The sequence below is a fragment of the Molothrus ater genome, chromosome 25 (assembly GCF_012460135.2).
Source record: "Molothrus ater isolate BHLD 08-10-18 breed brown headed cowbird chromosome 25, BPBGC_Mater_1.1, whole genome shotgun sequence".
NCBI classification, from domain to species: domain Eukaryota; kingdom Metazoa; phylum Chordata; class Aves; order Passeriformes; family Icteridae; genus Molothrus; species Molothrus ater.
Genome location: NC_050502.2, coordinates 5,511,788 through 5,524,312, shown reverse-complemented (window position 1 = coordinate 5,524,312; position 12,525 = coordinate 5,511,788). Strand labels below are relative to the sequence as shown.

General features: G+C 56.6%; 1 protein-coding gene across 1 annotated transcript; it reads right to left on the bottom strand.

Moving 5' to 3' along the window:
- Positions 1-876: 876 nt before the first annotated feature.
- On the bottom strand, positions 877-12,460 carry DEF6 (DEF6 guanine nucleotide exchange factor). The gene is made up of 11 exons (XM_036398288.2): positions 11,617-12,460; positions 7,351-7,491; positions 5,793-5,978; positions 4,166-4,393; positions 3,940-4,086; positions 3,680-3,788; positions 3,302-3,600; positions 2,717-2,883; positions 2,348-2,546; positions 1,836-1,926; positions 877-1,640 (listed from the first exon to the last, which is right to left on the bottom strand). The coding sequence occupies exons 1-11, from the start codon at positions 11,836-11,838 to the stop codon at positions 1,429-1,431; spliced, it is 2,001 nt and encodes a 666-aa protein (XP_036254181.1). The 5' UTR covers positions 11,839-12,460; the 3' UTR covers positions 877-1,428.
- Between the last annotated feature and the right edge of the window lie 65 nt (positions 12,461-12,525).

The following is a 12,525-nucleotide window of genomic DNA, read 5'->3' as shown; positions in this document are numbered from 1 at the left end:
CAGTTGGCCCCACGCCCAAGTACCTCAAGCATTGCAAGTGACCCCTTCGCCCCCAGCAATTCGCACCGCGGCCCGCTCGCGCCTCGATGCAAGACAATAACCCAGCCTCGAGGCAGAGCTGGGAAGGGCTCACTGTGCCCAGAAAACCCGTGCAGAGTGCTGGGATGCTCTGTCCAAGTGGCCTGGCCAGGATTGTGTGGAGCAGGCAGGACCCCACAAGGGACCCCACTCAGGGCCACCCCGATATATGATATATTGTGTGTGCCAGCAGAGGGAAGGGGACGCAGGCGATGCATTTGACCTGCAGTCCCTGCAGTGCCCGTGCCCCCGCTGTGCGTCAGCACGGCTGCGTGGGCCTGGGGAGGGCTGCCCTGCACCCCAGGCACACTGAGCGCTTTGTCCCTTCGGCCACGGTGGAAAAAAACTGAGAGAAACACTGAGAGACTGGGGGCAGTGCCTTTCGAGGCCCGGGAGGAAACAGATCATAATCTCCCCAACGAACTCAGCTCATCTGCGAGTGCAGAGATTGAGTCGGTGCAGAGCTTGCACCTAGGGCCTGTTCCAGAGGCCACCCTGGCTCTGTGCCCCAGGCTATAAACACCCCAAAGGCACAGCTGACTGGGACTGTATCTATACAGAGGTGCTTGAAAAACGAACCCAAATGATGGTGTGCTACTGGGGCTTCTTGTTTTGTTTTGTGTCCCTCTTGGCTCTCCACACACCAACCAAAAATCTGCTGGTGGGGCCACTTTCCACAGGTTGTGGCTGATTCCTCTCAAGGGGCTCTTTCACACAGGGGAAATCCCAACCCTACCCTGCCAAGGAAAGGGGGCTGGTACCTGCAGGGCTGCTAGTGTGTGGGGCAGGAAGTCTGTGGCCAGTGGCTCCAAAAGCTTTATTGGTCATTAGTTTCTGCTAACTAAGTGCCTCCGGTACTACCACCCACTGCCAGGGAACACAGTGAGGGCTGTAGTTAGGGACACCTGGCATGGTGTGGGGTGACAAGAAGGCCCTACTTGGTCAGTCCAGGCGTCCTTGGCTGGTGGCAAAGCCCCACACCCTGGAGCACAGTGAGTGATGCAGAAGGGTTGATGTAGAAACCAAGGGGGAACTGCAGCCCTGGGCCACAGGGCCCCGACCCAGCAGTGACTCTTTTTTAGTACAGGGTGTAAAATAGAGCACAAGGAATTCACTTCTTCAGTCCAGAGGAGAAGGTCCCACTGCCCTCTCCCCAGCACTGGGCTGCCTGAGCGTCCTGGCACGTGGTGGCTGCAGCCCTTCACTGATGGAAATGGGAGCACCTCTGCCTTGTGCAGTCCCCTGTAGGCTCTGTGCTGGTCCCCATGCAGAGATGGCCACACTGACCGTCCACCTAGAGGGACAAGCTGAGCCCTGCCATTCCCAGCTGGGCTCTGCCATCCTGGTGGGCTAATTGGTGGGCTCTGTGGCCATGGTGTCCGCATCTGGAGACGGCAACATGCTGCTGTTCCCACCGTTGCTCACGTTTTCCTTGCTGTTTTCCCTCGTGGGGTCACTGCCTTTATCCTCCACCCTCTGCTTGAGTTTGAGGGAGGAATCTCTCCGTGACAGAAGGGGCTGGTAGCCAGCGAAGACTCCTCCACTCACGTTAGTTCGCTTGTCTGGGGGTGGAGGGAAAAAGAGAATTGTTTACCTGGGGCCCAAACTGACTGTCAGCTGAGAAAAAGGTTTGTGGAGCCCATCCTTGAAGGAGGCATTGCGGTATCTTCTCTGAGAGTCCTTCCAGCCACCAGATGCACCCAAAAAGGGGAAGATGGGTGGAGGGCATGGGGTCAGCTGGCTCAGCTGTTTCCTACCTCCAGGCCCGATGGGGTGCATCAGTCGGTTCATCTGCACGTTCCAGTGCTTGACGTTGGTGCTGGCCTGTCGCAGCTTCCGCTGGGCCGCCTGCAGGGCACGGAGCAAAGGGTGAGCTGCTGCCCCATGGGCACAGAGCAAAGGGTGAGCTGCTGCCCCATGGGACCATGGGCACAACTTTCCCTTCCCTGAGTAAGCCTGGATTGGAGGTTCCCTCTGGGATGGAGACCCAGTTCACCCTCCTCTAGACCTTCTGCCCCCCCTCCAACCCTCCCCCCTTCACACACTCCTGCTGTTGACATTACTTTGGACAGCACTGCTTTGTCCCAGGGCAGGACACGCTTGTCCTGTCTCAGCCACTGCATCACATCCTGCCCGCACATGGCACAGCTCAGAAACTCCCTACAGCAGTTCCAGCTTGGTCCTCCCCAGTGTGGAGGTGACTCTGGGAGGGCTGGAAAGTCCCCTGGGTTCACCATGTGAGGAGATGTGGCACGGATGTGATGCTCACCATGACATCTTGGTCCACCCGCTGCCTGTTCACTCTCACTTCTTCCAGCTGCTTCTGCGCCTCTTCCAGACACTTGTTCTTGTTCTCCATCTCCTGCTTGAGGACTTGCTTCTCCCTCTGAGTTCTGATGATATATTCTTCTTGCTCCTCCTTCAGCTTCATCAGCTGTTTCAGTTTCTCCTCTTCCTCAGCCAGTAGCCTGACAATGAAGAGCAAGAGGTGAGGATGTCCCCCTGCTGCTTCTTCCCCCAGCTTTCCCTGTCCCAGCCTGCATACTGGGAACTCACCAGCACACCCCAGTCCCCAGGAGCACTGAGCTGCCCTGGGAGCAGGGCTGCCCAAGGAGGGGGAGGGATGCCCTGGTCCTACCTGGCCTGAGCATATCTCACAGCCTCCTCGTCCTGCCGAGCTTTCACCTCCTGCTGCAGGGCCTCCTGCAGCCTCTCCTGCATGTCCTCCAGCTCCAGGATGCGCTTGCGCTGCCGCTCTGCCTCGGCCTCCTTCAGGACCATCTCTGCCTGCATGGAGGCACGAGCCTGCGCGGGGACAGGAGCCATCAGTGGGCCAGGCCACCACCAGTGTCCCCAGAACCCGCTTGGGCCCACCAAGTGGAGTGGGCCAGAGCAGGGGCAGCCCATGGTGACAGGTCCAAAGAAAAGCTGTTTCCCTGTTCAGGAGACAGGCTGTGTCATTTGGAGCCAGTGCTGGCTGTGAGGTCAGAAATGGGCTCCCTGTCCAGCCTGGCACCAGCATTTGCCTCTCACTGTCCCCCAGCTAAAGCCCCTTGAGGCAGGTTGTCTTCATCTCCTACTCAAAGGGATCTCAGGCATAACAGAGCCTAGAAGTGATGGGTGGCAGCAACACTGTACATCCAACCTCTGGACTACCCTGGGCAAGGGAAGGAGAAGGAAGCACCCACCCCATGAGCACCACAGCCATGTGGGATGCACCCACCTGCTCGGCCTCCCGCAGCTGGATCTCCAGGGTCCTCTGCATCTCCTCGTGCTGCTGCCTCCGCCGCTGCTCCTCCTCCTGCAGCAGGATCTCTGCCTGCCTCTGGGCCTCCTTGAGCAGCTCCAGCTCCTGCAGCTTCCTCTCCTTTTCCTCCTGCAGCTGCTTGAGCCGTTGTGTCTCCTCCTCCTTGGCCGCCTTGCGCTGCTCCCGCTGCTCCCGCTGCTCCCGGCGCTTCTGCTTCAGGTCCTTGTGCAGGGACTTCTTTCCCTCGGCCTGCAGCCTGATGGCAGTCTGGATGGCTGCAGAGGGAGGGCACGGTCAGTGGGGACAGCAGGGGGCACAGGGAAGCTGGGGAAGGGGCGTGGGATGGGCACAGACCGAGCGTCCACTCCTGGCGCTGCCGGGTGTCCGAGGCGCTCATCTCGTAGGTGCGGGACGAGGTCTTCACACAGAACATGCACCTCTTCCCATCCCTGTCTGGCAACACCTGCAGGGAGGGGACGCAGCACAGCGTTACCCCACCTTATCCCCCCGTCTTCAGCCACAGGAGTGGCTCTCCCATGCTCATGGATGTGACATTGTGTGTTCTTGGGTCTCCCTTCCAGGGGTCTGAACAATCTGCTGTCCCTGGGCTGTACCTCCACACAGCAGTGCTTGTCCAACGTGATGCTCCCCTTCTTCTCCTTCCGTTCCTCGCTCATGTAGTAGGACAGGGCACTGGGCTTCAGCATGAACCAACGCTCTGACCAGTTCCTCCTCAGCTGGCCCTTCTTCCAGAGGTAACCCTGTGCCCGAGAGACACGGGGATCAAAACGGGGCGGGAGCAGGACAGCACTTCTGCCCCAGAATATGTGAGCTCCTTGCCTGTTTGAGCACATCCTCGATGACCTCCTGGTACACCTCCTCCACAGCCATGCTGATGGCCTCCTGCTCGATGCCTCTGAGGAACCTCCCCGAGTTCACCATGTCCAGGAACTGCCAGACCGTGAGGCCGCCCTGGGCCTGCGGCTCCTGGGACAGGTAATCCTCCAGCTCACACGAGTTCAGCTCCACGTTCATGGCTGTGCAGATCTTCTTCAGCAGATACTCCACCTGTGGGGAGGAGGACACTCAGTGACAGTGTCTCTGTCTGGGGACAGGGCTGTCCCCACCCCATCAAGCCATTTTGGAGAGCCCAAGGTCACATCTCTCTCCAGCCTGGAGATGCAGGACCTTGATCCCAGAGGGATCAACCTTTGTGATGGTTGGGGCATCCCAGGCAGCAGGCTGGAAAGGAGGAGACTGGAGCTGGGTTAGAATTTGACATCTACTGAGAGGTTTTTCCTTTTAACCCCAAGGCTGGGATATTTTTTCTGGTTTGTCTGCAGAATAATAAAACTCTGTAGCAGTCAAGAGCCTGAAGGAGTACAGGCCAGCACTGTTGAACACCATTGAGAGATGATGTCTCAAAGCCACAGTGAGCTTGGCACCACTGCTTCCCAAAAATCACTGGGGAGGAGCAGGGAGACAGGTCCCTACAGAGAGGAGCATCATTGTAAAACTGCAAATAAAAAGAATCAAGGTGGTTGCCGTGGTGTGGGGAAGACTCACCCCAGCTCAAGTTTTGCTGCCAGCTCTCCTCTGCCCACAGTCTGGACTGAGACCAGTGGGTGACTGCAGGGAGCCACACAGGAAGGTGACACACAGCAGGGTCCCCACACGCAGCTGGATTTTTTATGTCATTTAATTGTGAAAGGGGCAAGAATTGAGTGCTGGTGCTCAGGATGATTCAGTTTTTCATGCTCTGGGGAACAGGAAACACCTCTCCCAGGGCACAGGAAGTGCGGTTGCCCTCCTACGTCTGCGCAGCACGGTGCTTCTTGCCTTTTTTCTCCTCTTTTCTTTTTTTTTTTTTTTAATTTTGACTTTTCTGCTGATCTCAGGAGGTTGAGGGGTAGAAGACAACAGCAGCCATTTGCCCAGCCAAGTTCCTTCTGCTGAGGCCACTCTTGGCTTCTGCACGTGTGCACTCTCCCCAGATCTGCCCCCCTTCTCATGGGGGTTTAATCTGACCCCAGAGAAAGGGAGAACCTTCCCCCCTAAATGCTGTGGAATTTGGAGATTACTGTGAGGCTTTTCTTTGGCTGGCACCTCACCCTTAACGCTCTTCATGCTGGGCAGGGGCTGAGCACTGGGTGGCAGTGGCCACGGAGAGGGACAGCCAGGTCTGCTCGGCCACTGCCCTCAGGCAGGAGAGCACCTTGGAGGGGTCTCCCCTCTGAAGTCCCCCCTTCTCCCTGGGCAGTGGGGGTGGCTGTGGGCACAGCAGGGGTGTCCAGGGCAGACAGCCCCCTTGTCCCACCCCCAGCCTCCTCTCTCTCACCCCCTGGCACACCACATCTTGCAGGATGCAGTGGGACACGCCAGGACGTGATGGTGTCACCCACAAATGGGGCTCTGCCAGCACACGGAGCCCTAGGAGGACGGGGCTGGGGGCAGAGGCAGGTCCTACCTCATCTGGCACCATGACAAGAGGGTATTTGTCTTCAGACAGAAAGTTGAAGAGGCACCAGAGCTTGAAAGCATCCTGGTGGGACACAACACTGTTCCCATTCCGGTCAGGTTTGTAGTTTTTCTTCGCTGTCAAGGTCCAGCAGAGCTGATCAAAATTTTCTTTGACAAAAGCACCTTCCTCCACCTGCAGGCACGAGTCAGGGGGTGAGTGGGAGCTGAAGAGCTAGAGAGGGGAGTTCTGGGGAAGGAAGTGCTGGAGAGAAGAAACCTCACTCCTAAAATCTGTCCAGTGAGAAGCATGGCAGCACCAGCAGGAAGCCTGGGCTGCAGCACAGGCAGGATGATGTGGAGCTCTCATCCCCAGTGCCTCCATGGTTTGGGGTTTCTTGTTAGCCCATTCAACCACAAGGAGGAACTGAGGAGTGAAGGGAAGCCAGCAGGAATGGTGCCTCCACCAGCCTCGTCCCTGCTGCTGATATTTAATTGTGTCCTGGCACTGTGAGCTGCCCCAGGCAGCAGGTTTGGTGCAGATGGGTCAGCTGAGATAGGGATCAGAGCAGCTCTGGCTGTCCCTGGGTGCTCTATCCCAGCTGTGTCAGCACAGGAGCAAACTGTGGCCTGTAGCAGCAAAGCTGGAGGAAAACCTTTGGGTGGCAAAAGCTAAAAGCTTCTTTTACTAGGAAAACCCACTTCCCTCTTTTCAGGCTGCCTCTGGGATTCTATTACCATGGTGAAACCAGACGGGGTGGGTTTTAAGATCACCTTCCAAAGAACCATGTGGGCAACTGGAAGGATTTTGGCCGCTCTCTGATGGGGAGATTGGGCTGGGCTGACCTGGGGCAGCTCCTGCTCTGGGCTCAGGGAGCTGGGGAAGGCTTTGCCCTTGTTTGCTGCTGACCAGATCCCTGCAGCCAAGATCAGCATTGCTGGATCAGGCTGGGCAGCTGCTGAGCAGCTCTGGGCAAGGCAGAGATGGGCACAGGGATGGGGACTGGCACAGGGACAAGAGCACCAGGGGAGTGAAGAGTTACTGCACGCAGCTCTGGCCCCTTTCAGTGAGCACACAGTGGAAGAAAGCTGTCAGTCAGTCTTCCTCTCCTCACATGCCTGGAAGAAACAGCACCCACAGACCAACCTCTGGCTGTGCCAGACAAAGGTGTCTTTGAACCACAGGAAAAAAGGGAGAAAGCCCCTTTTGCCCACCCCAACTCTGCTCCTCCTTGCAGCTCAACCTTTTCCCTCTCCTCTTTGCCAAATGAGGTCACACCTCAAAGGTGAGGATAAAAGGGGCTGATTTCTCTCTCTGAGCCCTTCAGGTAATGTGGGCAGAGGTGCTGCTCCATCCAGAGCCGTGATGTAAAGGGATGGCTTCATCCTTGCCAGGGAGATGCTGAGTATGAAACATTTCTCACTCATTTTGGCTTTCACCTGAGCAGTCCCCATCTCTCTGCGCCCTCTTCCCACCCACCAAGGAATGTGATTTCCAAGAGCTAAGGGGAGCTCCCAGGAGCCTCACAGGAGGAGCAGCAGGTCTGGGGGATGACCAAGGAGCTCACCTTGTCCAGGATGTACTTGTTGAGGTAGGGCATGTAGCCCTGGCTGGACACTGGCCCATCATCATCATCACGGAAATGCTCCTCCAGTGCCACGGGGTCGTGGGGGATGCACAGCACCGTGTACAGGTTGTGAGACAGCACCTGGCCAAGCACAAGGGGTGGTGAGAATCCCCAAGGTGCCACCCCCTCAGTCACCCCCCTGCATGGCATCACCTCCCAGCAGCCACTGCATCGAGGCAAAATTTCCAAATGTAAACTTTAGAGAATCATTTAGAAACAGGCAACAATCGAGGATTTCTCCTCACTAGTTTCTTTTCTTGGCACATGAGGAACTTCTTTCTTGAAAGGTCTGTTTCAAACCTCTCAGAGCAAACAGGACTCGCTCTGATCTAGAAAAGCTGATAAGCCACCCCAAGCTATGCATTTGGCACAAGCAGGGCCCAGCCTGGCACCAACTGTCTGCTGGGGACACCGAAAGATGGAAACATGAAAATAGGAAAGACTGGTGAGAAACTAAGCAAAGGTTTTGTCTGGAATGGAGACCTGGAGACACACCATCCCCAGAAATACACAGCAAGGCTTGCCAACAGCCCACTTTGTTCAAATCCCCCCAAATAAAGCATGTTTACAAGCTCATGGATTTCCCAAATGCTGGAAAGCCTGGAGCAAGGCTGCCCATGAGCACCAGCAGCATCTCTAGCTTGTGATGCTCTCCTTGCCTTTACATCCCAGGAGCAGGAGATGGTTAAACAGACTGACACCTCCCCACTGCATCAGGATCTGCCAATGCAGCTTGCCAAGGGCTCAAAGAGGGGCTGGAGGAGATGGAACAGCATCCCTACTCTGAGCAGGGCTGGAAACTTCCTCCCAGCAGCAGAGGAGCTGCCCGAGGCCACGATGGCTGCTGCAGCTGGAGACAGTTCTTGCTCGACCAGATTTTCATTCTCTTTTCCACCCTCTGGACCAACGGGATCAGCAGGACTCCACCCTGTGCTCACACAGCAGGGCCATAGCCCCGAGCACTGCTACTACACTGTGCCTTTTGGGGTCACTGCAGCCCCAGGGTCCACACAGTGCTGGGAAGGTCTAGGAATATCATGGACATCCTCCAGCATGGTAACAAGTCCATCAGGATGAATTCAAAGTTTGGGAATCGTATCCCATTCTGTGTTTCCACCGTGGCCCTCATCTCCATCCTTCACCCCTCCTCCCAGAGCACCCCTAAAAATCCCTGTGAGGTCTCACTTGTGACCCCGGCCATGGGGGACACCCTGAGCCCCTCCATCCATCCTGGCACTCTGTGACCCCAAGCCCCTGTCACTGACAAATGGGGAGGAAAGCCCTGACCTGGTCAATGGTGGCATGACTGGAGCTGGGAGAGCTGAGAAACCCTTGCAGGCTCTGAAATAGTGAAGGAGGAGAACAGCAGGGAAAGGGATGCTAGGAAAGCAGTTTGCTGGCACCTAACCCTAACCCTAGCCCTAACCTTTCCCCTGTGGCATGCAGGGGATGGCTGGGGGTCAGAGGGCTGCCTGACTCCTCCTAGTGCCCTAGATTCCTCTGAGCAGCAGCCGTGTTTGTGCTCTCCACCCTCTCCCACCGCTGGCACACCCATTACCACGAGCAGAGGTGCCCAAGAGCACCAGGGCAGTGCTCGGTGTTTCCAGCCATGCATGGCCACACTGAGGGACCACACCCCAGCCCTTCCAGCCCGGCCAGGGAGGGGATGCAATGTGGATGCCACGGGACAGAGGGAGAGAAACGACAAGCGTTTCTCACAGTGGTATGTGAGAAGTCTTAAAGAACTAGAAAGATGTGATAACTTGTTGACTAAAAACAATTTGCAAGTGGTGCTTTTCTACTTTATTTTTCTGTTCCTCTCAAAGACAGTGTGTGAGAAAGATGTATCTGTTAGTTAGCCAATAGAACAGAATCTATCGTACCACTCTATAAACACCACACAGTTCTTTTGAATAAAGCCTTCTCTGCCTTTTCTACGACCCTGCCTCTCGTCTGTTCCTGCCCCGACCCTGGCCCAAGAGTGACAATGCAATGGCACTGAGAGCACAAACCATTCCCAGGAGCAGAGCTGGGGCTGTGCCTGTGCTGGGAGCAAAGCTCCCCGAGCTCTCGGGGCGCGCAGCACCCGAGCGACCGCAAGCTGTCCTTCCTTCCTTCCTGTGCACACACACACACACACACACACACCTCCACATCTGCACACGCCTGCCTGCTCTGAGGTGCCCCAGCAAGGAGCACAACGGCTTCCCACAGCTGTGTCTTCATGCTGGAAACCCTGACAGGTTCACAGCACTGCCCAGAGCTGGGTTTAACACAGAATACGCAGCAGGGCCCTTTGGACTCTTCTTCTTAGCAGAATACGCCAACATCACGCTCATGAACACACTAATTACTATTCTGTTCTTTAACCCAAGCCTCTTCAACCTCCCTCAAGAACTATTCCCTGTTGTACTAGCCACAAAAGTCCTGCTCCCATCAGCAGGATTCCTGTGAGTTAGCTCTGCTCTCCCACCCAGCTCTGTCCTCTCAGTGCAAGCCCGGTGTCTCCCACCCCTGCTCAAGACCCTTCGTGCAGCAACACGCCCGGGTGAGAGAGCACAGCCCAGCTCAGGGCTCAGCAGCCCTGGAGGCGTTTGGAGAGGGCTCAGTGGCTTTAACACTTCATTGCTCAGAGCAGCGAGACCCCGGATTCCTCCCTCACTGAACTGCGGCTGGCCTGTGTAGGCTGGGGCAAACTCGAATATTTCTGTGGGTGGAAACAAGCTCTGCCTGGCCTGGAGACAGTGGGAAAGTCATTCAGAGCTGAGCTGTGCTCTTCAGCGACCTGCTGCCAACCCATCCTGTCACTGATGGCGCGTGGGAGAACATCCTCTCCCCTCTCAAGTGTCCCCCTGGGTAAAGTCACTTTGGAGGTGCCATCCCCAGCATCACCACAGCCACAGACCCTGCATGAACTGTCCGTTAAACTGCCATTAAAATCAGAGTCTCTGTGGCTTCAGCATTGCCCCTGGTGACAGAGATCTCTCAAGACAAGCACTGCTACTGCTTTTGGGTCCATCCCATGCCCGGGCCAGACTCTGGACCCAGAGCAGTGGTGCAGGGGGTGCTGTGAAGGGAGCACAGCAGCCCCTCTCAGGGATTAGCAAACAGAATTAAGCTCTGGCCTACTTTAGGATTTTCCTTAATCCCTTCAGCTATTTCTACAGTTTTAGCAGGGGAGTGTGGCTCGCAGGGCTCATGCCACGAGTTCTGGGGGGCAGCCGGAGGCTCTGAGCCGCGAAAGCTGAGCAGGAAGAATCTTCCTCCCGCTGCTTCTCCTCCAGATCCCTGCAAACAAAACTCCTAATTCTGGGGCAAAACACACCCCCTGCCAAAGACCAGCACCTTCCCTGCAGTCTGTCCTGGGGAAGCATTACAAAATAAAGGGAATTGAGAAAAAGGGGGTCTTTTTGCAGTGGTTCAAAACGGTCTCGCAGCCTGGCAGCAGCTGCCATGTCCTGACGCAATAGCTCCCCGTGCTCAGCATGCTCCTGCTCAGGTCTCTTCTCTCATCCCAAACCCTGGTACCAACCAGCATTTCCAACCCCAATGCCAGCCTAAGAACCAAAAGAGATGAAAAAAACACATTCCCACCACGTGCAAAGGTTAAAAAAATCAATTATGCTCAGAGCCAAGGGGCTCCCTGGTGGGTGCCAGCAACCCTGGCCTGGGGGCAGACAAAAAGGTTTTTAAAGCTGTGATGGGTTTGATGAAAGACTGAGGGCATGAGCCCTCTGAAAGCTGCTAAGAGTCGAAAGAGGGGAAAGCGGAGAGTTTTTAAAATTGCTGTGTAACTTCTAGCCACAGCACTGAGGAGTTTTTGTTATAAAACAACCTGTCCCTACCTCCCGACCCACAGGCTCAGCAAGGAGGAACACAGGTGCTCCGGCAAGCAAGAAAATGGAAACAGAATTTGGGCTCTTAGCTGGCCAGAAAAAGCACAAGAAACTGATAACGAAAATTTAGATTTCTTATCATTTTCACCTAGAAAACACATCTGAGCCTGAATCCCCCCCCCACCCCTTTTCTTTAAAGGGAGATGCCACAGAGCCTGAGAACTTCACCAGGAAGCAACAGCACGATCTTATTGATCTTAATATTCAACAATTTCTCCGTGGAAACCCGCGGGGATGCAGAGCGGCCCCGGGCTCGCTCCTCCGCTCGCTCCCACCCTCCATCCGTGCGCCGGCAGCTCCGGGGACTCACTTTGAGCTGGGATTTGGACACCTTGCCGCTCTTCTCCACGTCCAGGGCGGTGAAGGCGTACCAGATGGACTTGAGCAGCTCGGCTCGCAGGTCCATGGCTGGCGGCGGCGGCGGCGGCTCTGCCGAGCCCGCGGATCCGGTTCCTGGAGCCGCCCGGGCGGGCGGGACGCGGGGCGGGAGCGCCGCCTGCCCGGGGCTCCCCGGGAACCCCCCGGGCCCCATCGCCGCTCCCCGGGGCCGGGGCTCGGCGAGCCTCACTGAGCTCGGCCCGCAGAGCAAAAGCTCCGTGGTAATTTGCGTTCTGGGGAGAGAAATGCCCGCCCTGGCTCAGGCAGAGCTGCCCCTCGCAGCCTTCGGCAGGGATCGGTGTCACCCGGAGAGCGGAGACTCAGCCGGTGGCTCCTCTCGGGCTGTGCCCGTTCCGTGCCTATCTTTCTCTGCAAATTCCTCTGGGATGTCCAAAACACGACCCACGCGGCTGCCGGGAGCCTGTGCCAGGCTCGGGTTTACAGCTGGACTCGAGGATCTCCGAGGGCTTCTCCAGCTCTGTCCGCCCAGCACTCGGGGCAGTGAAGGGACTCTGGGGGCAGGACACCAGCCCAGGTCTCTCTCCCCAGCTTAGGGGAGGATGCAGGATGTGTTCACAGACACAATTCCCTAAATCTGGGTTTGCAGGAGTCTGGGGAAGAGCCAAGGCCTGATGAGAGGTTTCAGGGACACGTCTTAGCCCCTCCAAGCCACACGCTGAGGGCTCAGAGGGTACAGCTCACCCTGCTCCCAGCCCTCCTCTGGGACAGCTGCTGCTTTGGCAGGACATGTTTGGTCAATTCCACAAATCTCCTCAATGCCCTCAATTCTTACAGCTGCTGAACATAACCAACCACCTTCTCCTCCCAGCTTCCACCAAAG

Coding starts and splice junctions, on each gene's coding strand:
- DEF6 (XM_036398288.2), bottom strand. CDS start 11,838: ATGGGGCCCGGGGGGTTCCCGGGGAGCCCCGGGCAGGCGGCGCTCCCG. Junction 3,789..3,939: donor ACAAGCACTGCTGTGTGGAG/GTACAGCCCAGG, acceptor CCCTCCCTGCAG/GTGTTGCCAGACAGGGATGG. Junction 1,641..1,835: donor GCACCCCATCGGGCCTGGAG/GTAGGAAACAGC, acceptor CTCCACCCCCAG/ACAAGCGAACTAACGTGAGT.